Source organism: Carcharhinus amblyrhynchos, chromosome 20 (genome assembly GCF_965287045.1).
Source record: "Carcharhinus amblyrhynchos chromosome 20, sCarAmb.v2.hapA, whole genome shotgun sequence".
Taxonomy (NCBI): Eukaryota; Metazoa; Chordata; class Chondrichthyes; order Carcharhiniformes; family Carcharhinidae; genus Carcharhinus; species Carcharhinus amblyrhynchos.
This window is the reverse complement of record NC_137343.1, coordinates 23,092,053-23,120,021: the sequence shown is the minus strand read 5'-3', so window position 1 is coordinate 23,120,021 and position 27,969 is coordinate 23,092,053. Positions and strand designations below refer to the sequence as shown.

The following is a 27,969-nucleotide window of genomic DNA, read 5'->3' as shown; positions in this document are numbered from 1 at the left end:
TATATTAAGTTCGCTATTCTTGTCAAAGCAATTTCCTGCATTGAAACTGTGTTAAAATGTTGCAGAGGTCCTCTTGGTGAAAGAGGAAAAGTTGGATCTGCTGGTCAGGCTGGTATGTAAACAATGCGTGGAAAAAGTAAATAGCAGAATTCCCTCTCTGAGGATATATTTTAAGAAAAATAAATAATGATAATGCAGTAATCTAGTTTTACTCTTTAATTCACTTTTGTGCTTTCGGTCCACATCTAAACACCTCCAGCTGTGAGAGAAATATGTTGTTCTCGGGCCCCTCTGCTGTGTCCCCCTGCAAGATTCCTCTAAAGTATCTTTGGTGAGAGAAGTATCCCCATTGGCTAAAGGTTTTCTCTGTGTTTGCAAATTTTCTGAAAATGTTTAAAAGCTTTAGAATCATAGAATCCCTACAGTGCAGAAGAAGCCATTCAGCCCATCAAGTCTGCACTGACTCGCTGACAGAGTATCTTATGCAGGCCCTAACTCCCGGCCTATCCCCATAACCCCACACATTTCCCATGGATAATTCATCTAACGTACAAATTTTGGGATACTAGGGGGTAATTTATCATGGCCAGTCCACCTAAGCTTAAAATAAGCTTTAATTCTGAGAAATCTAGCATGGCATTATAAGAAACTATTGCACTCGGTTTAATAGTGAACCACATGCACCTAGAAATTATTGAGTTTAATCACCGACTTACTGGGTTAGCTGATTTTAGCCATGGTGACATTAAGGTGCTTTGGTTGCCTTTGAATGAGGGAAGAGAAAAATTCATCCAAATTCCCACTTCCTGTTCGGTGAGCCCTTCTACGAAGTCTTTTGTGTGGGGTGCTACCTTAAGGACAGGATCAAGCCTGCCATGGGTGCCTCACATAGTCTGAGGTTAGGCCCATGGGAAAAGAATGTTCCCTTTGGGGAAGTAGCAGAGAAAAGGTGTCTAAAAAATATTTGGGGGATGGTAAACAACAGAGCAGTATGATGCTCATATTTCAAAGCTGACTGAATGTATATAAAGTAAATGCACGGCGAAGTTCAATTTATACATTGTAATTTAAATAACATACATTATATTCTGAGACTGCCTACGCAGTATCTGCCAGAATTAGTCATTTTCCTACCACAAGGCTGGCACGAGGGCAGTCAACCACTTTAGAAAAATATCACATTTTCATATAATGTGGAATGCTAAAATTCAAAGCCTTACATCACAAAAACCATACTATAAGGTTGCAAGTAGCTGAAGAATTGTCCTTTTAAATTGGGAATTGGAGTATTGGCTGGATGAGTACACAACCAGTAGGAGTTAAGATGAAGCTTTTACGTGGGTGAGACCAATCACCCAGATCTGAGGGAAAGTATTAATTGCCCATTACCAAGAATAAATCAATTGGCTGACAAGAGTTAGCTTGATGTGTGTCGAGATATCAGCTTGCTTCCTTTTCCAGATATTAGTGATTTGCTTGTCCCTGTTACTAGGACTTTGCATTTTACATAGAACATAGAACATTACAGCACAGAACAGGCCCTCCGGCCCACGATGTTGCACCGACCAGTTAAAAAACAATGACCCTCTAACCTAAACCAAACCCTTTCCGTCCATAAACCTATCCATGGATCTCTTAAACGCCCCCAAACTAGGCGCATTTACAACTGCAGCAGGCAGGGCATTCCAATCCCTCACCACCCTCTGGGTAGAGAACCTACCCCTGACATCCGTCCTATAACTACCACCCCTTAATTTAAAGCTATGCCCCCTCGTGCTAGCTTTCTCCATCCGAGGAAAAAGGCTATCACTGTCCACCCTATCCAAACCTCTAATCATCTTATATGTTTCAATAAGGTCCCCTCGCCTTCTTTCTAACGAAAACAACCTCAAATCCCTCAGTCTCTCCTCATAGGACCTCCCCTCCATACCAGGCAACATCCTGGTAAACCTCCTCTGCACCCTCTCCAAAGCCTCCACATCCTTCCTATAATGTGGGGACCAGAACTGCACACAATACTCCAAGTGCGGACGCACCAGAGTTTTGTACAGTTGCAACATGACGCTGCGGCTCCTAAATTCAATCCCCCTACCAATAAACGCCAAGACACCGTATGCCTTCCTAACAACCCTATCTACTTGATTCCCAACTTTCAGGGATCTTTGTACACATACACCTAGATCCCTCTGTTCATCCACACTATTCAGAGTCCTACCATTAGCCCTATACTCTACATATCCGTTATTCCTGCCAAAGTGAATTACCTCACACTTTTCCGCATTAAACTCCATCCTCCACCTCTCGGCCCAGCTCTGCAACTTGTCCAAGTCTCCCTGTAGACTAAGACACCCTTCCTCACAATCTACCACACCTCCGACTTTGGTGTCATCAGCAAATTTACTAATCCACCCAGCTATACCCTCATCCAGATCATTTATAAAAATTACAAACAGCAGTGGCCCCAAAACAGATCCCTGAGGCACACCACTCGTAACTGAACTCCATGTCGAATACTTACCATCAACCACCACCCTCTGTCTCCTATCCGCCAGCCAATTCCTAATCCAATTTCCTAAATCACCCTCAATCCCATACATCTGCAATTTATGCAGAAGGCTTCCATGGTGAACCTTATCAAACGTCTTACTAAAGTCCATATATACCATGTCAACTGCCTTACCCCCATCCACCTCTTTGGTCACTTTCTCGAAAAACTCAATAAGGTTAGGAAGGCACGACCTACCCTCCACAAAACCATGCTGACTATCTCTAATCATTTCATTACACTCCAAATAACTATAAATCCTATCCCTAATAATTTTTTCTAAAACCTTGCCCACAACAGAAGTAAGACTCACCAGTCTATAATTCCCGGGGAAGTCTCTGTTCCCCTTCTTAAACAATGGGACAACATTCGCTAACCTCCAATCTTCTGGCACTATACCGGTGACCAATGACGACCTGAAGATCAGAGCCAGAGGCTCTGCAATCTCCTCCCTTGCCTCCCAGAGAATCCTAGGGTAAATCCCGTCCGGCCCAGGGGACTTATCTATTTTCAAACCCTCAAGAATAACTAGCACATCCTCCTTATCAACTGCAATACTGTCCAGTTTACAGCCCTGTAACCCAGTGTCCTCCACAGCTACATTTATGTCCCCCTGCATGAACACCGAAGAGAAATATTGGTTCAATGCCTCTCCAATCTCTTCCGGTTCCACACATAAATTCCCACTGCTGTCTCTAACTGGCCCTAATCTTGCCCTAACCAACCTTCTGTTCTTGACATACCTATAGAACGCCTTAGGATTCTCCTTAATCCTATCAGCCAAAGTCTTCTCATGTCCTCTTTTAGCCCTTCTTAAGTCTCTCTTTAACTCCCTCCTAGCCAATCTAAAGCTCTCTAGTGCACTACCTGAGCCCTCAAGTCTCATCCGGACATAAGCCTCCTTTTTCTTTTTAACCAGCGAATCAACTTTCCTAGTGCACCACGGTTCCCTAGCTCGACCAATTCCTCCTTGCCTGACAGGGACATACATATCAAGGACTCGCAGTAGCTGCTCCTTGAAAAAACTCCACATTTTGGACGTTCCGAGACCCTGTAGTCTCCTAGTCCAACCTATGCTTCCTAATTCTCTCCTAATAGCCTCATAATTACCCTTCCCCCAGCTAAAACTACTGCCCCGAGGTTCCTGCCTATCCCTTTCCATCACTAAGGTGAACGTAACCAAATTGTGGTCACTATCACCAAAATGCACCCCAACTTCCAAGTCTAGCACCTGGTCTGGCTCATTTCCCAGCACCAAATCCAATATAGCCTCACCTCTAGTTGGTCTATCTACATACTAAGTCAAGAAACCTTCCTGCACGCTTTGTACAAAAACTGACCCCTCTAATGAGCTCGAGCTATAACAATTCCAATCAATATTAGTAAAGTTAAAGTCCCCCATAACAATTACCCTATTACTTTCACTCCTATCCAGGATCGTCTCCGCAATCCTTTCCTCAACCTCTCTAGAACTTTTAGGAGGTCTATAAAAGACTCCCAACAGGGTGACCTCTCCTCTCCTATTTCTAACCTCAGCCCATACTACCTCAACAGACAAGTCCTCATCAAACTTCCTCTCTGACACCGTGATACAATCCTTGACTAATAATGTTACCCCTCCCCCCCTTCTACCTCCTTCTCTACTCCTACTGAAGCATTTGAACCCCGGAACCTGCAACAACCATTCCTGACCCTGCTCTATCCATGTCTCTGAAATGGCCACAACATCAAAGTCCCAGGTACTGATCCACGCTGCAAGTTCATCCACTTTATTGCGAATACTCCTCGCATTAAAGTATACACATTTCAAACCCTGCTCCGCTTCATCCCCACAATGCCGTGCATTGCAGTCCCCATCTATGCCCCCCTCACTTTCACCCCCGCTACTCAGGACCCTATTCCTGTTTGTGGCTTTCTATTTTGTGTACAGTATCCAGACAAGAGGGGAGTGCCGTTAACCATGCTAACCATTCAGAAGAGTTGTCCAGTCAGATTTGTCCTGCACTTATTCATCTAGTGCTGCATAAATCATCTGGCCTTAAGGCTGCCACCGTTTCGTGGCAGAGTCAAGATCAAGAAGATTTTTTTGTGGAATGGTAGCCTCTGCAATGGTGATTTGGAATAAGCTGCAATGCCAAGAACGTTTCCCAGCATCCCTGCAATACTTCGGACATTTCCTTGGACAGTGACTTCCAACCTTTTCCTTAATGTGGACCAATTTATCATCTTCAAAAGCTTTTGCGGACTACAACGTACTCAAGCTATTTTAAGCATTTATTTTTACATAGCCTGTGGCTGACAGTAGTCTGATTTATATATCAACGGATATTCCAAATGAAGCTATTTCGGATAGCTTGTGATGCACACGACTGATTTCCTCTTTTCCCCACCACACTATCTTGGAATGTTTGGGTCAATTTTATCACGAACCATGGGCCTGGGTTGAGGGAGCATGTAGTCTCACAACATCAGGTTAAAGTCCAACAGGTTTACTTGGTCGTAAACGCCACCAGCTTTCGGGATTTGCCCCTTCGTCAGGTGAGTGGGAGTGGGAGAGAACCCCGAAAGGGGCAAACCCCGAAAGCTGGTGGCGTTTACTACCAAATAAACCTGTTGGACTTTAACCTGGTGTTGTGAGACTTCTTACTGTGTTTACCCCAGTCCAACGCCAGCATCTCCACGTCTTGAGGGAGCATGTGCCAGGGATCAAACCTTGATTCAGTAGCAAACTTCATGGTGCTTTTGCCCACTAAACTACAAAGGAAGCTACTAGTATAGATATTCTCCTGGTGAATGGACGGGGTGGAGTTGCTGGGCACAGAATTGACCCATTTTCACAGTTAACGTTTGGTATTTGTTGCTGAATATGGTGGAGCATTTCTTTGACTAATCATGTTGAAATCTGCATTTCTTTCTTGATTTAATTTATTATTGTCACATGTATTAACGTACAGTGAAAAGTATTGTTTCTTGCGCACTGTACAGACAAAGCACACCGTACATAGGGAAGGAAAGAAGAGAGTGCAGAATGTAGTGCTACAGTCACAGCTAGGGTGTAAAGAAAGACCAATTTAATGTGAGGTAGATCCATTCAAAAGTTTGATGGCAGCGGGGAAGAAGCTGTTTTTGAGTCCATTTGTATGTATCCTCAGTTTTTTTATACCTTTTTCCCGATGGAAGAAGGTGAAAGAGAGAATGTCTGGGGTGCGTGGGGTCCTTGATTATGCTGGCTGCTTTTTCAAGACAGCAGGAAGTGTAGGCAGAGTCATTGGATGGGAAGCCGGTTTGAGCGATGGACTGGGCTTCATTCATGACCCTTTATAATTCCTTGCGGTTCTGGGCAGAGTGGGAGCCAGAAAGCTTTGATACAACCAGAAAGAATGCTTTCTATGGTGATCTGTAAAAGTTGGTGAGAGCTGTACTGGATATGCCAAATTTGATATGTAATATGACAGCCATACTGTTAAGACTGTGTTATATACCAACACTGCGCATGCATGGTTTATCATAGCACCATCTTGAGAGGGGGCATTATGCAGCTAGGTGAATGCATGGACAAGTGCAGACAGGTAATGATGGCTATCTTGAAGGAGACAGTGTTGTTTTCATATAAAACAAAGCAGAAAATTTTTATTGTTTCAGTAAAGTATTAATGTCTTTCCAATTCTTGGAAGCTTTTGTCCCCTTCTGTTTTCCCTGGGTTTTTAAAAAAAATTCATTCTTTACCCATATTAACTTTTTCAGGTGCAAAGGGTGAACCAGGCATGCGTGGTCCACCCGGAATACCAGGAACAAAAGGAGCCATGGGACCACCAGGTTAGTAGATCACACCATGTGACTTGTTGTTCACCTTTTGTCCTTGTGGCTCATTCATTTTTTTAAAATTCAATTGAAATTTTCTTAGCTCTATTTTCCTAATTTATTCAATTCAATTTTTCTGCTTTTCTTTTTAGATGGTGCACTTTCTTACATTTCATTTTTCAGTTTTTGTTTTTTGTTTCTTCCCGTGTTCTGCTTTTGTTTCCATTTCCCAATGTTCCACTTCTTGTCTCTTTCTTACTTTGGGTTGCCACTTTTACTTTGTCTGTTTCAGAGGGGTGGAGATTTGTAGAGCTTATTCTGAGAAGACTCCAAGCAGCAGCAATTAATGACATCTACATTTGCCGTTCCCAAAACGGCAATACTACTGGTTATGTATAGTTATATAGCCTTAACTATATAAAAAAGCTCTTTTCTGTTAACATTTAAAGTCAAGGAGAATGCATACAGACCAAACCAGGGTGTACTAAGGCCTGAGTAATGCCTGAGAACTAGTATTTCTGTAAGGGAAAAAAATTCAATGCAAAAGCACACAGAGAACAGAAAACTGGATGAATGCCAGTGGCCTAGAAATGGGATGGTGTTGTATCTGATTTCATGGACTAATAGGGCACCATCACTGCCAAGATGGTGGGCATGAAGCACACTTTATTATGAGCTTGAAGAACACCACCTACCATATTGGTGTGAGAAGAAAATTGGTATCCAGGCCCCATGCTTGAAACCAGTGTTAGGCCCCTTAAGATATTCAAATGAAGGGCATTGGGAGCGGGCAGGGAAGTAATGTTGAGGCCCCAATCAGATCAGCCATGATATTGTTGAATGGCAGAGTGGGCTCGAGGAGCCAAATGGCACTTAATCCACATGTTCATACTTTGATCGTGAAAGGTAGCAAGTTTATTGGTTCTTTCTTTAAATGAACAGACAGATGAAAACCTTTAAATGAAGGCGAAATACCGCGGATGCTGGAAGTCTTTGGCATTTTCCCATTGTAAACCCACAGCATAAAATGCAGCAGGCACAACATGCCAGAAGAAAAATGTGAAACCCAAAAGGACTTAAAGGCGAGATTAGGCATGATTTCTTTAGACTGATCAGGGTTGGAATTTGCTGCTGCCAAACCTTTGTTGAAGTAGAATCCATAAATTCTTTTGGAAGGGAGAAAGATAGTTGCTTGAAGAAGGTGGAAGAGACCATTAATATTGCGCCTTTAACATAATAAAATAACCACATGAGAAAAATAATAAGTAAAAATTAACATTGAGCCAAAGAAGGAGATTTTAGAAAAGTGGGCAGCACAGTGGTTAGCGCTGTTGTCTCACAGCGCCCAGCCTTGGGTCACTGTCTGTGTGCGTCTGCATATTCTCCTTGTGTCTGGGTTTCCTCAGGGTGCTCCGGTTTCCTCCCACACTCCAAAGATGTGCAGGTTAGGCTGATTGGCCATGCTCAGTTGCCCCTTAGTGTAGGCTCAGAGGATTAGCAGTGTAAATAGGTGCGGATGCAGGGATGGGGCCTGGGTAAGATGATCTGTCAGAGTCGGTGCAGACTCGATGGGCCAATGCAGAAGCATTGCAGGGATTCTACAATTCTATGCAGAATAGACCCAAAAACCTGGCCAAAGGTATAGGTTTTCTGAGTGTCTTATTGGTGAACTGATAAATTTAGGGAGAGAATCCCAGAGCTTGGGGTTTAAGACAGCTGAATGCTCGACCAGTGATGTTGGGTTGAAGGAAGTTGGATCAGGGAGACACTCAAGGACGTTGTGAATGGGCAGCAATGTGAGGTTCACCTGGCATTTAAACATTGACTTGATGGGATAAATTTACAATTCCTCTGCTGTCATATTTTACGATCCTATATTGCACTTAGTCCTGGCTCCTATTTTGCAGAAATGAAAGGCCCCCAGGGTATATTTTAATGCAGACATAAGGCCTATCCAACAGTATGCTGAGATTACTGATCATCCTGCAGCCAGGTGGTTAAGTTCTTCTCGGCCACCTATTATGCTGCGACACCATCTATGCTCAGCACCATTGCTGGACAGTGTCAGTTCAGTTGGATGAAGCTTCTTTGAGATTACATAGTGTTACATGGCCTCCAACAGCCCATCTCACTCTGGGCTCAGTGAAAGCAAATGGATGTAAGCAGCAGGTACTGTGGATCTTCAATGCCATGACTCTTTGCGTAGTGGATAAGCATTTTGATCTATTGATGTTTTGAAATTGGACAAGATTTCTTGAGTTAATGGAATTGCTGGAATAAGGAATAATGTATTTTTCACAGCAATGAGATGTGTACATGAAGTCTATCTGCAAGTGGCATTGCAATATTTTTGAAAATGGTATTTAATATACAAATTCATAGTCAACTGAAGCCCCCTTTTATTAAGGGATTTTATTTATTTTTTTGAGAAACCCACAAAATAAAAAAGTGGCTCTCATTAGACTGAGTGAAAACATGCTTTCAGGAAAGTGACCATTTATAGACTTTTTTAAAAACTTTACTCAGCACCCTGACTATATTTTTCAATGTGAACCAGTAAGATCGCCCCCTAGGACTGTTCCTTCTGAGGAGAATAACCAGCAATATGGACTGAATGTGCTGAAATGCTTGTATTTCTGCACTAATTTCAATGTCATTCTATGTGTTTTTGTGTCTCATATCTGTATGGATTATCTCAATAGTTATCTGAGGCTCCTAACATTGAACATTGTGGAATATGTGCTTGAATTTGAAAGTTTCTGATTGAGAGTCAGTTAAAATGAATTATACCGTAGAGAATGAACTTGCGTGTTAAATAAATATTATGACTAAATACATGCTCCTTGGCTCAAGGATAATGCATCATGTTTTTGTGATATCGAGTAATGGAGGCCAGGGAAAGTCAAACTCTCTCATTTGATTCCTCATTTCTGCTGAGTTGGAAAATCTCTGTCGGGGTATGAGTGTGTGTGTGTGTGTGTGTGTGTGTGTGTGTGTGTGTGTGTGTGTGTGTGTGTGTGTGTGAGTAGTTACTGGCCTCCCCAGGACAGAAATGGATAATATTTGCCATGGTTCTGCTCCTTATCATAGTCTGCTGAAAGAAGTGCGTTACCAATGAATTGAGGACAGGGTCAGGTTCAACTCTGCTACACCCCTTCAGTTAAATGTCAAGCCAACATTCACCATCGGGGCTCGGACATGGAGAATGATTGCTTGGATGATTTGGAAGATGGTTGGTACCAGTTTAGCCATGTCATCATCTTTAGCATTACATTAGGGTCAGAGGATAACTTGGAGGGAAATGTGGGAGATAGCAAGAAAGTTACTACTTGTGGAGTGAAGAAATTATGGATGTAAATTCATTCTTTCAGCCATTTTGCTGTCTGTGTGCAGTCGCCTTGTCTGCTCTGATTCCCTCCCACAGTCTGAAAGATGTGCTGTTTAGTGAATTGGCCATGCTAAATTCTCCTTTAGTGTACCTGAACAGGCGCCGGAGTGTGGCGACTAGGGGATTTTCACAGTAACTTCATTGAAGCATTAATGTAAGCCCAATTGTGGCAAGAATGAATAAACTTTAAACTTTAACCCCTGCTTATCTCCAACATGGAAACCAATTCTCCCGGCGGACATTTCGCTGGATATTTATATTTCATCATGAATTTTGGATTGAAGCCCTTCAAAAATGTTGAAAGTCCACCCTGGGAGTATTTAGCAATCATCTCGAATTCCACAAATTTCAATTATATGTTTATTTCCTTTGTTAAACACTACAGGATGTGAGCCAAAGCGTCAAGATTGCAAGTATTCTGATGACAGAGTGCCTGTTAAAAAGAAACGATTAAATCTGTGCACAGTACATCAGTTTTGTTTGCTTTGGAATGGCATTGCCAATTCCTGTCACAGGGAGATTGCTGTGGGCTTTAATTACATGCAACATTTATTTCATTCATGGTATAGTGTTTTCAGTTTTCTCAATCCAAAATTCTACTGCTTCTTTGAATATGGATTTATCACTTTAAGTTATCAACACCAGGGTAAGCACTTTTCACTTGGTGCAGACATATTTAAAGAAGGTTTAATGATTTCTTATTCAGCCATGTGTTCGGTTAAAGTAAAGGTATCGATTAAGAGCCAGAGAATTGTGGTTCTGTGCACAAACTTGTAAATGGGCTCGTTTTCATTTAGGGGTTTTCTATAATTTCAAGGTATTTCTTAAATGGCTGACTGTATTTGAAATCGGCTTCAATTAATATATTTTTCATTCTGATTTTAAATTGTTTGAATGCGTCAACACGGAGCAGAATTAAACCATTCGGCTCCCTGAGGCTGCTCCGCCATTTGACAAGATGAGGGCTGATACGATAGTAGCCTCAAATCTGTAACCTGCCTACCCTAATAACCTATCACCCGCTTGCTTACCAAGAAACAACCACCCCTGCCTTAAACACATTCGAAGACTCTCGGCAAAATCTTCCAGCCATTCACAATGAGCGCCAAATTCTCCATCCTTGCTTACAGTGACAGCAAGGCGTGAACGGCCAGTAACATCGCACCCATTATCTCCACCACCTTTTCAGGAAAAGAGTTCCAATCACTTGCGACCCTCTGACTGGAAAAATCTTTGTCCCATCTCCATTTTAAAAAGGCAACCACTTTTTTCAAACAGTGACTCCTCGTTCTAGATTCTTGCACAAGAGGAAACATCCTTTCCATATCCGCCCTGTCAAGACTCCTAAGGATTTTATTTGTTTCCTTCGAAATTCCAGCAGATACAAGCCTACCCTGTCCAACTTTTTCCTCTAAAACAACCCGCTCATTCCAGTTATTAGTCTGATAAACAGTCTCTGAACTGCTTCCAACACATTTACATCCTTCCTTAAATAAGATGACTAATGTTATGCACGATATTCCAAATGTGGTCTCAGTAGTGTCCTGTGCAACAAAGCTTCCTACTTTTGTATTTGATTCCCCTTGCAATGAATGGTATCATTCTATCAGCTTTCCTAATTATTTGCTTTACCTGAATGCTTTTTTTTTGAGATTTGTGTAGTCTCCTTAGGTCCACTTCACAATTTACTTTTCAACGTTTTTTTTGTGTCGTCAGCAAGTTTGGCAGCCGTCCCTTCAATCAAGTCATTTATATGAATTAAGGACAGGTGAGGTCCCAAAACTGATTCCTGTAACACACCACTCGTTACATCTTGCCAACCTGAAAAGAATCCATTTATGCCAATTCTCTACTTCCGGTTAGCCAGCCAATGCTCTAACCATGCCAATATGCTACCCTTATATCGTGAGCTTTTGTTTTCCACTGTAACCTTTGCTCTGCTACTTTATCAAATGCCTTTTGGAAATCTAAATACAACGCGTCCACCAGTGCCCCTTTTTCCACAGCACATATTACTTCTTCAAAGAACTCCAATCGATTGGTTAAACAAGATTTCCTTTTCCTCTCAGCACCAGGGACCCAGGCTCGATTCCCGGCTTGGGTTGCTGTCTGTGTGGTGTCTGCATGTTCTCCCCATATCTGCATGGGTTTTCTCCGGGTGATCCAGTTTCCTCCCACAATCGGAAAAATGTGCTGGTTAGGTGCATTGGCCATGTTAAATTCTCCCATAGTCTACCCGAACAGGCACCGGAGCGTGGTGACTAGGGGATTTTCACAGTAATGTCACTGCAATATTAATGTAAGCCCACTTGTGATACTAATTAATAAGCTCTGCCTGATCAGTGTGAACTTATCCAAGTGGCCTGCTATAACTTTTTTAATAATGGCTTCTAACATTTAAGCTGACTGGCCTATGGTTTCCCGCTTTCTGTCTACCTGCCTTTTTGAATAATAGAGTTACATTTGCTATCATCCAATCTAATGGGCCCTTCCACGAATCTAGGGACTTTTGGAAAACTTAAACCAATGTATCAATTATCTCTGTAAACTATTTTAAGACTCTCAGATAAAGTCCATCAGGGCCTGGGCTCTGTCAACCCGCAGCTCCAACAATTTTCTCAGGGCCACTTCTCTGATGACCATAATTTTCCTGAGTTCCTCCCTCACTCTATTTCCTGTATTAAAACTGCTTCTGGATGTTACTTCTATCCAATAAAGTGAAGACCGATGCAAAATACCTACTCAATTCATCTACCATCCACTTGCTTTCCATTATCAATACTGTAGACTCACATTCCATAGGAACAACACTCATATTGTAACTCTTTTTTAAATACTTATAAGAATTCATATGATTTGTTTTTGTATTTCGGGTCAGCTTTCTCTCAAACTCTAATTTTTCCCTCCTTACTAATCTTTTAGACACCCTTTGCTGTTCCTGAGACTTTGTCGAATCTTCTGACCTGCCACCTATCTTTGCACAGTTATTTGCTTTTTCTTTAAGTTTTGATACACTCTTTAACCTTTCTAATTCACCATGGATGGCGGGTCTGTCCCTTGCACTTTTTCTTACTAATCGGAATTCCGTGAATTCTGAAGTATCCCCTTAGATGTTTGCCACTGCATCTCTATTGGCCTGTCTGTTGACCCCAGGGGGGTCAGTCTACTGCCTTGTTTTTATTAAGCATTTTTTAATGATCTTGCTCCTGTACCAAAGTGACCCTGTGAATAAATAGCAAAACCATAGATTGGGCTGCAAAAAACTGAACAAAGAACCAAACAATGGAAAATGCCTGAAAGAAAGTGGGTAAAGCTTATTAATTCAGATATTTATCCCTTCCTGGAATGAGAATTGGTTGTTAATCGCCTATAAAAAAAAATTTACACCATGAATGTATTTTTCTATTTCTGCTTTTCTTTCTTTAATCTTTCTCTTATCAGTAGCTCTTTTGTTTTGGACGAAAAACAGTGATAAGCTATCTGAATGTCATTTCCTCCCACCCCACTCAATGTGCTGTTTCTTTTTTAAAACTGTCACAACTAGGCTTACTGCAATGAAGTTACTGTAAACATCCCCTAATCATTACATTCCGGTACCAGTACACTGGGGGAGAATTTAGCATGGCCAGTGCATGTTAGTCTTTTGGACTGTGGGAGGAAACCGGAGTACCCAGGGGAAACCCGCACAGACACGGGGAGAACGTGCAAACTCCGCACAGACAATGACCCAAGCCAGGAATCAAATCCTAGTCTCTGGCGCTGTGACACAGTAGTGCTAACTACTATACTGCCCTAAGGTTGCATGCACTTGTTACCCACACCTGAATAGCAGAGAATGGTTTTGACCCTTGGACCTCTGGGCTATGGGCTGGCATGCTTCAGCTGTGCCATTCTTGCATGCCATGCAAAAAGGGGCATTCTTCATAAGGAAGCCTAGGCCAAGATTCTCTGCAAACTGGGTGACAGTGCAGTTATCACAGCTATGCGTGTCCTCACTCTGTCTTTATTTCACTGTATGTAGAAACAGGCACTGGCACTTTCACCAGGAATTGCTAGAAAATGAGTAAGTATTGTTATGTATGTTGGGGCATGCTCTGGCTTTTAGTCCTTACTAAAGAACAAGAACTAGTTCCTTCTGATAAGTACGCTAACTCTAATTCTGCAAGGCAATTTACAAGGGATCCCATTCTCTAGTAAACTGAAATGAGAAGGCAGCATTTGTACAGTTTATCACTCATCCATTTCGAAAGTCTACTCACAAAGGGTGAGAGGGGATCTGATAGAAACTTATAAAATTCTAACAGAGTTAGACAGGGTAGATTTAGAAAGAATGTCCCTGATGGTGGGGGGGGATTGTCCAGAACTAGGGTTCATAGTTTGAGCATAAGGGACTGAGGTGGGGAGAAATTTCTTCATCCAGAGGGTGGTGAATGTGTGGAATTCACTACCACAAAAATAGTTGAGATCAAAAAAAATTGTGGATTTCAAGAAGAAGTTAGATGCAGCTCTTGGGGCAGAAAGGATCAAGAGGTATGGGGAAAAGACAGGATCAAGATATTGAATTTGTTGCTCAAAACGAGTGGTGGAGCAGGCTCAAAGGGCTGAATGGCCTACTACTGCTTCTATTTTCTGTGAATGAAGTGTAACAATTTAACAGAGCTGATGTTATCAGTATTCTTAAGAAATTGAATTATTGCCCCAGCTGTGAATTTATAATATCATGCCCTAAATCACACAGTACCTCACATGCTAAAGTCATGAAGCAAAGGTTCTGAGTATAAAGAGAGTTGTCTTTGTGGGTGAGAGCTTAGAAACTGAGAATGAACATGAATCATGGTCTGTAATGTAAACATTACACTACTGATGGATGTTGATAACATTTGCAGCCTCTGTTATAGAAGCCATGCTCTGAGCCTTATTGGACTCAATCCAATGATCCAGCATTACTGTAATCCAAGCCTCCTCGACAATGCTTCATTGGACGTCATTCTAATGAACTGCAGAGAAGCAAAATCTTTTTTTATACTTGTGCCACATCTTGTTTTCATTGTCGAGTCACTTTTGACCCAGAGAATTATGTTATTAATACAAATGTGTTTGCCTAGGATAGATAGTTGCACTCAATAAAAGCAACACAAGACTCCCTTCCTTTGCTTAATTACTGCTGCTGTTTATTTAAAATCGGGCATTTGCTCTTGAGGTAATAGTTAGTGACCCCCCAAAACGAGCCATGTAGAGCAAGGGTTTCAGATCATGTTGACAATAAGGACTAGATCCAAAAGATCTGGGCCAGATATTGTGACACCTCCAACAGCTGTAATAACACAAAATAAAAACGGTTTCCCAATTGTCATGTCTCCATCAGCAGCTGCCTGACTGTCAGAAAATGAGACTATCTACTGATCCCTGCTGTTCTGCTGTGAGAGAAGTTGAATGATTTCCATTGCTTGTTTAATATAGTGTTGCATATGCAAGTAGCTCCAATTAGATCATTCATCCTGCCGAACTGAAAAATTATACCTACATAAATATTTTGTTTTAGCAGGTGTAATGGAACTACACCAGTCTAGGAAAATGCACTTTAATAAGTGTTAATTGATTTTCTGTATTTTTTTTCTTTTATAAATATGTGCCTCTTTGACCTCTGAGTATAGCGTTAAAAACTTCCTGCTATTATAAGTGACTGTTGCTGCCTCAGTCAGTAATATTGATCCTGCAGTTTGCATGTTATCCCCATGCCTGTGTGGGTTTCCTCCTGATGTGGGTATGCCGGCGTTGGACTGGCGTAAACACAGTAAAAAGTCTGACAACACCAGGTTTTAGTCCAACCTATTTATTTGATAATATACTCACAAGCTTTCGAGGGGACTGCCTCTTCGTCAGGTGAATGGAGAGTTCTGGCCTCAGACAGAGCATATAAAGCACAAGAATCTCTAAACTGTCTGTGCTTTATATGCTCTGTCTGAGGCCAGAACTCTCCATTCACCTGACGAAGAGGCAGTCCCCTCGAAAGCTTGTGAGTATATTATCAAATAAATAGGTTGGACTAAAACCTGGTGTTGTCAGACTTTTTACTGGGTTTCCTCCCACAGTCCAAAGATGTGCGGGTTAGGTGGATTGGCCATGATAAATTGCCCCTTAGTGTCAGGGGATTAGCAGGGTAAATATGTGGGGTTATGGGAATAGGGCCTGGGGTGGGGTTGTGGTCAGTGCAGACCCGATGGGCCGAGTGGCCTCCTGATGCACTGTAGGGATTCTGCAAAATCTATGAAATTGGCTAGCAACTCCTTAGTGTTGGAGAAATTGTTTCCCATGCTGACTTTGTCATTGTTATCAGTAAAGAGCAGGACCTTTACTTATTGTGATTCTCCTAAAGGCGAAGTATGTTGTGTGTAAGTGCAACTAAAGAAGATTATGGCCGGAATCTTCCAGCCATTCTCGCCAGCGGGATTCTCTGGTCACGCTGCAGTCAACGGAGATTTGACTGAGTGCCAAATTCTTCATCCTTGCAGCAGTGATGGGGTGTGAATGGCTGGAAAATTCTGGCCTATATTTTGTTATTAAAGAGATCCATCTTGCCTGATGAATCTTCCCATCAAATCTGGAGAGTGCAGGGACACTGCGTTCAGAACTTCCATCTGTGAACGTTTAGAAAATCGTTCCTCAGAAATCTGATTGAGTGCAATATTTGAAGCATTAGCTGGTGAAATGAGAAACAAGAATTGCTTGAAGGCCTGAAGATTAATTATGTCCTAAAGTCATGCACAAACTGGCCCAGGATTACAATGGGCATTCTCCCAATATCCTGCTTCAGCGAATGGCAGAATCCCCGGAGAAAATAGCTGGCTTGCAATGGTTCGCATCATTTTGGAGTTGCGCTGTCCTTCCTCTGTAATCACAGCAGGAGATTGGGAGTGCTAGAGCAACACTTCAGGGGCCCCGCATTTAGAACACTCGTTCATCTTCATGCGCTTCAAATTTATTTGCATTTTAAACCTTTCTTCCATTGAGAACGGCAGTACAGTGGTTAGCACTGCTGCCCCACAGCGACAAGAAGCTGGGTTCAATTCCGGCCTTGGGTCAGTGTCTGTGTGGAGGTTGCACATTCTCCCCGTGTCTGCGTGAGTTTCCTCCGGGTGCTCCGGTTTCCTCCCACAGTCCAAAGATGCGCAGGTTAGGTGGATTGAACATGCTCAATTGCCCCTTAGAGCCCCAAGATGCATAAATTAGGGGGATTAGTGGAGTAAATACATGGCATTACAGGGATAGGGCTCTATCGGACAGTTAGTGCAAACGTGATAGGCCGAGTGGCCTCCTTCTGCACTGTCGTATTCTATGAAACTAAGAAAGCAGCTGCATTGATATCGCTTCCTTGCTATCCTTAGGACATACAAAAATAAATTACTGTTGTGCCCTAAGCAAACGTGGCAATTAATTTCTACACAGCATAGTTTGACAGACAACCAATGAATGTATGAATGAGCAGTAAGATCTGTTTTGGTTGTGTTGGCTTTGTACAAGAGGTTTCAGTTTCTACATGTATAGGGAACAGTTCCTATCTTACTGAGAAAATATCATGAACCGCAGTTGGATATTTTTCCATATTAGGGTTCCCGCAGTTGTACATAATGATGCAAGAGAAATGAATGATCGGACTGTGTGTGGAATTTAATATCTATTAGCTGGTCTGCACACCTTACAGCTACTCACTATGTGCACTCGCCAATATGACATTCAAAAATGTTGATGGTTGCCCTCCAAATGGTTAGTGCTTCTAGTATGTATGGAGCTTGCAGCTTAATTTGTCATCAGTTGTCAGAAGTTAAAATGAAATATTGAGCTAGCGCTTTACATTTATCAACCTAATGCAATTTTATTTGATTGATTTGTCAGGTCCGCCAGGACTTCTGGGTCCGACTGGAGCAGCGGGCCTTCCCGGTGGGAGAGGTTTACCAGGTCCCCCCGGTCCACCAGGACCACCTGGACCTGCAGGCCCATCACGTGCTGACATTCCTTATCTAGGATCGGTTGACCTTGGATACACATCAACCAACAATGGCAAGTATACATTATCATTCTCCATGGTCGTCGCACATTTTAACCTTCTATCCAATCCAAATATCCTCGGCTTGTAAAGAATCAATGTCCAATTTAATATGATTCATGAAATATATAGTTAATCATTTTCTGGTGACTTATGGAGAACTTGGAACAGTGCAAATCCTGTTTTTGTGATTTATGTGTTCTGTATTTAGCCCAGAGACTGTTCTACCCACCTGCTATGCAGTGCCAAATGTATGCTGACTCATCCGTTTTAGCTCCATGATCGTGGCAAATAATTTGTCTCCTCGTTCTGCCTGTATTCCCGGACCAAAGTGATTGTAAATGTGTTCATTTCAATTCAATACCCAGAGGGCATCGATCCTCAGTATAAAATCTCACTAAGTTCAACAATGCTTTGTGCAAGATGTGGCAATCATTCAAAAAGCATGTAATGGTGGTTAATTAGGAAGTGGAAATTTATATATTGGCAGAGTTACGGAGAGCTTCAGAAGATGAGATTGTTGCACAAGTTAGAGAGTGTTTTATTCTGCAGCTGGCTGAGTTCTGGGAACTCTTGATGACAATACTTATTGATGAAGGTGGTATCCTTCACTCTGATTATTGCAAAACTTCCTCAAAGTCAAAATTCATATTCTCTGAATTTCTTATTTCAACTTCAAATAGGTTAATGAATGCAAAGATACCCATTGCGTATTTAGGAACTAAAAGACAAACATGCATTGAGGACCGCCAGTGATATTAACTATCCCCACCACCGCTTGCCAGTAATAATGAGAGGGATGGGGAGTGAGATAAACCATCAAATAGTGGTGAATCTGTGGAACTCTTTGCCACAGAAGGCTGTGAAAGCCAGGCATTGAGTGTCTTTAAGACAGAGATAGATAGATTCTTGATTAATAAGGGGGTCAGGGTTATGGGGAAAAGGCAGAAGAATGGGGATGAGAAAAATATCAGTCATGATTGAATGGCGGAGACGACTGACCTAATTCTGCTCTTAGGGTCTTATAGATGTGTGAAACACAGCCCTAACCCACCACATGTGCAATTGCCCCTTAGCGTCCCAAATGTAGGTAAGGTGAGTTATGGATTACGGGGATCAAGTGGGGGTGTGTGGACCTGGGTAAGATGCTGAGTCTTCCCTCTGTCATTTCTACGGGGCAGGTTTTTGTGATGTCTGGACCATTAACATAGTTTAAATCCAAAACAGCAACAGTCTATAGATCCCGGGCTGCAGAATTCTGTCACCGGCCATGGGTTAAGCCATTAATTTGGCCAGCACCAGACAGGAAAATACTCCTGCACCCTCCTCCAGTAAATAAATATTAGGACCAATGTAAGTCACATTCTCCAGATCACCACCAGCCTACCCTCCTGGCATCAGGAACAGGCATACCTAATCTGATTTACTCTCTGCAAACTGAATACTTTCTCCACCTCAATCAGGGATCAGTTTACAACTCAGCTGATTTTGATATTAGCAGTAAATTACATTTTGCGAAATGTTAATTACAACTATGGCAGACAATCACTAATGTTCGCTATTTGTCTTATTCAAGCTTCAAATTTTTATAACTTTATTTTACTAATGTATTTTAACATCTCTGCACCAAGCTGACTGATTTTATATATGTGCTGCATAGTTGAATACTGAACATATGGACTAAAAAGACATCTGATCCAGCTTCTGGCCCAGTGATAATTGAGACTTAGCTAAGATGGTAATGCATCAATTTTGTATCAGGCTTTTTTATTCTTTTTTACATTGTGATCTCGGTGTTCTCTGGATTGCAATCTCTGTGCTCAAAATACTGAGTAGATGATATTTTTCTAAGCATTTAGACTACTGTAACTTTTGTCTTCATCACATGAAGCAAATTATTCCACAAATTGAAGTACTTTGTTATAATTAAATCCTGCCATTTTTTAAAAGATTTAAAACAATAATCTATTTCCACTTCAAAGCAGCAAATGTTTTCAAGAGAAAGACTTTTGATTTTTCTTTGACACAGGGTCAGAAATTTGCAAACTTCTGATGATCTGTAACCTTCCATCACTAAGCAACAATTAAACTTTGAATTATACAATCCCTACAGTGTAGAAGGAAGCCATTGGGTCTTCACCGACTCAGCATCTTATCCAGGTCCATACATTTCCTACCTGATCCCCGTAAGCCCTAATTCACCTTACCTACACAACTTGGGACACTAAGGGACAAATTAGCATAACCAACCCATCTTTCTGCACATCTTTGGAGTGTGGGAGAAAACTGGGGCCCCTGGAGGAAACCCACGCAGACATGGGGAGAAGGTACAAACTCCAAACAGACAGTCACCCAAGGCCAGAATTGAATCCGGATCCTTGGTGCTATGAGGCAGCAGTGACACCATGCCAAAGAACCTACTTTGAAGAGTTCCACAAGAGACACCAAGTAAAGGCTGATCATTATAACTATGTTCTAGAGCTTACATGACCAATTAGTAACACACAGGAATGGGATGAACTGACCACCCCACCATTAAATCAACTACCTCTCTCCCATCGTTGTCTTCACCTCCATCAACCACATAGTCAAGGAAGAAAAAATTCCATCTCTGCTCCTCCCCTTTCCCCATTTCCATCTCAACATCATGAGCTCCCTCCTCTTTAAACAAGCAGCTGAGGACTCTGGGTCTGTACTTGTTAGAGTTTAGAAGGATGAGGGAGGATCTTATTGAAACTTACAGGATTCTGCAAGGCCTGTATAGAGCGGACATGGCAAGGGTGTTCCCATTAGTACAAAAATTAGAACTGGAGGGTACAACCTCAGTAAAGGGATGATCCTTTAGAACAGAGAGGAGGAATTTCTTCAGCCAGAGAGTGGTGGATCTGTGGAACTCTTTGCCGCAGAAGGCTTTGGAGGCCAGGTCATTGAGTGTTTTTAAGGCAGAGATAGAATGGTTCTTGCTTAATAAGGGGGTCAGAGGTTATGGGGAAAAGGCAGCAGAATACGGATGAGAAAAATATCAGCCACGATTGAATGGTGGAGCAGATTTAATGGGCAGAGTGGCCTAATTCTGCTCCTATATCTTATGGTCTTATGGTCTTTATCCTCCTCTGTCTCCTGTTGTCAGTGTAAGGATATATTGCTGCGAACAGAAACTATTTCTCAGGCAATACCCACTGGTTTCTGTTACCAATCACATGGTGAAATAATTCCAGTCCAGCTCAAATTTCTTGTTGTACTCTAGACTGATAAAATGAAACCTTGCTTGTGTGAAACTTTAAAGCAAGTGAATGATTGAGACACTTGGTGAGAAAGCTATTCTGTTTTGATTTGTCTGGAATGCTGTATGGTTTCTCTTTTCCTTTTTGCTTATGTGAGATTGTATGAGTGATTTTGTTTAATGAGAGAATGGCCAATGCAGAACAGTCAATGGACCATAATTAATGAACTTGGTCATGTGGTAAGGTGCTCTGTGGTATGTTGTAGACAAAAGTTAAAGCGATCTTATCCATGTTCATCCAGCAGAAGGCGCTCTTTAGTTATAGGCAATAAAATGAAACAAAACTTACTCTAATAGATAAATTTAAAAAAAGGTTTAAGAAAGAATCTTCATTACTCCAATACTTGAGGCCTCACCCTTGGCCATTCCAAGCTCCAACTATTCCGAACAGATTCATATTTACACTGAGTCAGCTGGTCATCACATCATTTTGTCCTTGGTTACGTAGTTTACTAGATCAGCTGACCCCTACAGCTTGTCACACTACAACAGGTCCAATGTTATCATTGGTTACATTCTAACAATCCAGAGGTTTGCTCTCTTCGATCAGCATATGAGCAAGAAAAGTTACTTTTGTGGGTGCTTTACTGTTCTCTGAAAATTTGGCTTATTGAGGAGCAGATCCACCCACCCTCCCGGACTATCCCAAATCAGTGGTACAACCCTCTTGCCAGGTCTCTCTCTCTCACTCTTTCCCCTGACACCTTCTCCTTGAGGCATAACCCCCCCTCTTTTGTCCAAGGCAGTCTCTTCTACAATTTTTGTAGCTCTTCTTGGGTGGGATTTTCTGGCCATTCTCGCCCCCAAGGTTGGAAAATCCCACCTGAGCTCACTGCACTGTAGCATGGTCCGTGTCCCTCCCAACTTTTCCCATCCCGCTACAATTCCCATGGCAAGTGGGATGGGAAAATAGCACCCCTTTTTGTTCATCATACACAGCCCGCCCTATCCCCATTTACCAAACGTCACATCAACTTCTTTACCCAGCTATCGTCTCTTCTGTCAGCCTCTGCACTGAACAACACCCTATTGTTTTTGAGTACAACCGAACCCACACAGTCCCACTCATTTGACTAGAATCCTGTTGTGATTTGAACCAGATATTTGTGTTCTTTTATGAATCTTTTTGAAAGTGGAGTCGGGTAACCACAGACAAGCCTTCAAGCTGCTTTGCTTCATAGCTAATGAACAAACTGAGTAACAGTCAAATTCACTTAATTAATCCCCTACACCTGTCTTCACATACAAAATAATGAATTCTCTATAAAAGCAAATTACTGCGGGCGCGGGAACCTGAAACCAAAAGAGAAACTGCAGGAAAATCTCAGCTGGTCTGGCAACATCTGTAAGGAGTGAAAAAATCTGACATTTTGAGTTCTGATGACCCTTTGTCAAAACTTTGACAGCTCTTTTTTCTACTTACACCTTTTATTTCTACTCCTTACCATCCTCCTACATTCTAATCTTGGAGTCTGATTAAGAACTGGACTTTAGCTTTCTCTTCCTGTTTTAATCTCCCTCTGCTCACAATCTGAGAGAATTGCAGAGTGTTACAGGATGTTTACAGTGCCAGTTCCTCCCAAACACTTGTGCAGTGTTTATTCTGCACAAACTTCTTTCCCAACCATCTTCCTCTAACCGCACCAACACAGCCTTCAATTCCTTTCTCTCTCATACACTTATCTAGCTTCCCCTTGCAGGGATTTATGATAGTTATCTCGATCACCCTCTATGATATTGACCTCCACATTCCAAAGATACTTCTCCTGAATTCCCTGTTGGATTCATTAGCATTATTAGCCTATATTTATGGCTCCTGGTTTGTATCAGAAAACACTTGCTGATTATCTGGGGACAGGACATCCCAACACAAAAATGTGGGGTATTTATCAATGACTTTGGCAGTCTAATTAATTGCTTTATTTCTTCTTTGAGGAAGCCGCTTCAGTACTGAGCTGATTAATGTATTTGTTCTTCATTCATGGGACATGGGCATCACTGGCTGGCCAGCATTTATTGCCCATCCCTGGTTGAGAGTCAACCACATCACTGTGGCTCTGGAGTCACATGTAAGCCAGACCGGGTTAGGATGGCAGATTTCTATCCCTAAAATTAAGTGGTCAATGTTGTAACTGAAAACGTTTACATTATCATCAGTGTGAGTGGAATCAAAGAATGTTGATAAAACTCCACTGTTCGGCATCATGCATTTGCCTTGAATAATAACAGAACTCAATAATTATTGTGCCACATTGCTCCCAACCATTACAACACCAGTTATTTTCGAAGTATTCCTATATAGAATGGCAGCCGCATCCAGGGTAGCATGCAAACTCACTTGGTTGTGAATTGTTTTTCAAATGTACTTTTGCACAGAGGCCAGCAAATCATGTGCCTTCTCAGCCCACTGTCTTCCTCTGCATTCCTTCTGAAGTTACAGAAGACTAAGGAAATTTGGCACATCTGCTATGACTTTCGCCAACTTTTATGGATGCACCGTAGAAAGCATTCTTTCTGGTTGTATCACAGGTTGGTCTGGCTCCTGCTCTGCCCAAGACCACAAGAAACTACAATGAGTTAAGAACAAAGCCCAGTTCATCACTCAAACCAGCCTCCCATCCATTGACACTGTCTATACTCCCCGCTACCTCGGAAAAACAATCAGCATAATCAAGAACCCCATACACCCCGGACGTACTCACTTCCACCTTCTTCCATCAGGAAAAAGATACGAAAGTCTGAGGTCATGTACCAACCCACTCAAGAACAGCTTCTTCCCTGCTGCCATCAGACTTTTAAATGGACCTACCTTGCATTAAATTGATCTTTCTCTACAACCTAGCTATGACTGTAACACTGCATTTTGCACCCTCTCCTTTCCTTCTCTATGCTTCATCTGTATAGTGGGCAAGAGACAATACTTTTCACTGTATACTAATATATGTGACAATAATAAATCAAATCAAAAATCCTCTGCAGTAAATGTGGCAGAGGGCTGCTGTGTCAGATCGGGGCTCCAGAGACACAAGCTCATATGAGTTAGCCACCATGGCGCAAAACATCCGTCTCCCAAGATGGAAGGCTGACAAGAAGTACTTTTGGTTCCTTAAGGTTTCAATGGTGGCCTATTTGTCTATTGCAATATATTCACTGTGATAGAAAGTTTGAGGTAGAAATTGGTTAAAGCCTGTTTTAAAACATGGATTCTATGATTCTATAATTAACAACATGCAGACAGCACACACCTCCGCCCAGTGGCCCATGGCTCATCCAAAATTGGGTCTTGGGCCTTGTCACGGCTCTAAGCATCTCATACGTTCCCAAATGGTTAAAATGACACCAATTCCCTTGCCTTCAACAGGTCTCAGACAACCCAAGAGGGGAAAAAGGTAACTGGGAGGGCAATGATCGCTAAGCAGCAGAGTGATCAGGAGCCAGAACTGACACTCCTTTCCTTCTGGCTCCATGTCAGAACCTGGATAACTAGCTGGTTGTTTTTTGGTAACAACCACTTGCTGGGTCACATCCTTGCCAGGAAAACCTTAACTGAGCAGCCCAGTTTCTCAGAGAGGATCCCAGTAATGTGCAAGGAAGGGCCTTTTATTCCGGTAGGGAAGGATCCTGAGGTTTCTTTTCGGTGACTGCCACGGATGCCTGAAATTTGTACACAGGCAACGTGGTGTTGGGGTGTTCTTGAGATATCCATGGGGTGCAAACGTCATCATGTTGCCTGGAAAATAGGCATGAGAACCAACTCCTACCCAGTTATGTCCAGTTTCACACTTAAATCTTTGCTGCTGAATCATCAAGTTCCCTGGAGTAGTTGTGTGCAGTGCTGCGCGTTTCTGATAAATGGACATTCGTAGTTCAGCAGTTACAAATCTTCTCATGCCCTCTTGTGGTCAAGAAGCAAAAGATAACCTAGAGAAATAGTGCACCACAATTTTAAAAGAAAATATCAGTTTAAAGTTTACTTATTAGTGTTACAAGTAGGTGTACATTAACACTCAATGAAGTTACTGTGAAAATCCCCTCGCTAGGGGCCACACTCCGGTGCCTGTTCGGGTACACTGAGGGAGAATTTAGCATGGCCAATGCACCTAACCAGCATGTCTTTTGGATTGTGGGAAGAAACCAGAGCACCCGGAGGAAACCCATGCAGAGACGGGGAGAACATGCAGACTCCACACAGTCAGTGACCCAAACTGAGAATTGAACTCGGATCCCTGGCGCTATGAGGCAGCCGTGTTAACCACCATGCCACCCAAATGGACTACGGCAATTTCAAAAGAAAACATGTAGAACTATAGTATTATGATATTCTCTGCCCTCATCGTCTCTCTGTTTTCATGAAAAACAACATTCAATTCCAGAATAGCCCGGTCAAAGTAAGCGTGTGTAATTGAGTTGTACAGATCTGGTTGAGTCTTAGAAAACTGCAACACCAATAAAGGGTTCTGGGACTTTCAAGCCATGCCTGATATTCTTCCCTACCTGGGTCACCTAGGTTATTACACTTTCTTACCTCCTCCTAATCCTCTGCAATATTTCTCTTTAGAGTTGATGCAATAATTAAGAAAGCCCACCAACACCTTTAATTTCTCAGGAGGCGAAGGAAATTTGGCATGTCCTCTATGACTCTCACCAATTTTTACAGAGGCGCCATAGAAAGCATCCTTTCTGCATGTATCACAGCTTGGTATGGCTCCAGCTCTGACCAAGACTGCAAGAAACTACAAAGGGTTGTGAATGAAGCCCAGTCCATCATGCAAACCAGCTTCCCATCTATTGACTCTGTCTACACTTCCTGCTGATTCTGAAAATAGCCAGCATAATCAAGGACCACTCGCACCCTGGACATTCTCTCTTCCACCAGGAAAAAGATACAAAAGTCTGGGGTCATGTACCAATTGACTCAGGAACAGCTTCTTCCCTGCTGCCGTCAGACTTTTGAATGGACCTACCTTTTAGTAAGTTGATCTTTCTCTGCACCATAGCCATAACAGTAACACCATATTCTGCATTCTCTCCTGTCCTCCTCTCTGAACAGTATGCTTTGTCTGCATTGCGTGCAGGAAACAATGCTTTTTCACTGCATACCAATACATGTGACAATAATAAAGCAAATCAACTATCAAATTCCCTTTTAAAAATAATTGATGACTCTTTGTGGTTTCATATTGTAACCATCTCCTGTAAAGGTTAGGACAGGCCAACTCCTGGCTGCCCTGTCACTGGCCCTTTCCATCTGATTTTCACTGCCTAGATTCGCATAAGAACAAGTCACTTAGACAAGATGCCAAACCTGTGAATGATTCAGGAAGCAAAAGGGGGAATGTTGTGTTTTAGTCACCTAGCTAATTTCTAGAAAAAAATTAATTTGAGATCATTTAGTATTGGGCATTAAAATAACTGATTAATTAGAAGAGCGATACTTTAAATCATTGAATGAAACAGAAGTTATGCTGTATCATTTAATAAGTTGCATTTGTGCAAAATGCTACTTATGCATAGGTCAGCCTGCGCCTGTAAAACAAAGGATGTTTTTAGAGAATGTCATCTTTTCCTTTTTCCTCTCCTGTACCTCATTCATAGAATAGAATCCCTTCCATACAAATGGATACCTTTCAGTCCATCAAGCCTGCACTGACAACAATCCCATCCAGGCCTTATCCTCATAGCCCCATCTATTTATCCTGCTAATCCCCCTGACACTAAGGGACACGGCCAATCCATGCACATCAATTTGGGAGGAAACTGGAGCACCCGGAGGAAATCCACGCAGACATGGGGAGAATGTGCAAACTCCACACAGGCAGTCACCCGAGACTGGAATTGAACCCGGGTCCTTGGCGCTGTGAAGCATCAGTGCTAGCCACTGTGGAATAGGCAATAATCTCTTTCTGATTCTAACCTATCTATTTTACTTTTTAAAAAAAACCAACAGCCAGGGAAGATGAAAACTCAGTGCTGCCTACCACTGTCTGAAAGAAATAAATTTGTAAATACAACTTTGGCAATTTGAAATGCATAAATGTGGTCAGTGGGCGGTCAGTGAGGTAAGCTTTTTAGACCCTGGAGATCACACCAAAATGCAGAGTCCGATTAACCCTGTGATTCTGACTGGGTATTTAACTGAAAACTGATAATCTGGTAAACTAATGATTTAATAAAGTTTTTTTGGTGAGTCAAATGATGGTGCTATAGGCAGAATGGTGGCAGTATGGTTAACACTACTGGCTCCCAGCGCTGGGGACCTGGGTTCAATTCCGGCCTCGGATGACTACGGACTCTCTCCATGTCTCTGTGGATTTCATCCGAGTGTTCCAGTTTCCTCCCACACTCCAAAGATGTGCAGATTAGGTTGATAAATTGTCCTTAGCTTCAGGGAGATTAATAGGGAGATAAATACATAGGGTTACAGGGATCGGGCCTGGGTGGGATTGTTGTCATGCAGACTCAATAGGCTCCTTCTGCACTGTAGGGATTATATGATTCTATGAAAGCTTTAGTCCTTAAGGAAACCAATAAAGCTTAAGGCACAATGTCAGAAATGTAGCAACAAATAGATAATGCTGACTCTTCTCAACACAAAAAGGGCAGCACAGAGGTTAGCAGTAGCTGGATTTGAGAGAGTGAAATGAAGATTTCTGTATGATGCCACTGTGAGAATAAAGGAATCTGACTTGCTGTCATGGAGAGGCTGCTGCTAGTCAAGTCTGTGGGTGGTAAGGTATTTGTGCCAAACAAGTCAGTTCAGCTGACACTCAGCTGTTCACAAAAGGCCCTGGCTATTGTAAGGTAGCCAGTAGATTTAATTACATTTGAAGCTGATTAAACTGAACAGGAAGGAAATTGTTTTCCTCACCCTTCTCATTTATCATAAAAAGCGAGCTGAAAACCCCTCT

The 27,969-nt window shown here is 42.1% G+C and overlaps 1 protein-coding gene across 1 annotated transcript in view; it reads left to right on the top strand.

The window, feature by feature from the left end:
• emid1 (EMI domain containing 1) overlaps nucleotides 1-27,969 on the top strand; it is a 355,515-nt gene that overhangs the window by 286,371 nt on the left and 41,175 nt on the right. Inside the window, exons 7-8 of the mRNA XM_080208227.1 lie at nucleotides 6,290-6,361; nucleotides 17,628-17,792. Coding sequence (XP_080064353.1) covers nucleotides 6,290-6,361; nucleotides 17,628-17,792 — 237 coding nt within the window. The remainder of the gene's footprint in view (nucleotides 1-6,289; nucleotides 6,362-17,627; nucleotides 17,793-27,969) is intronic.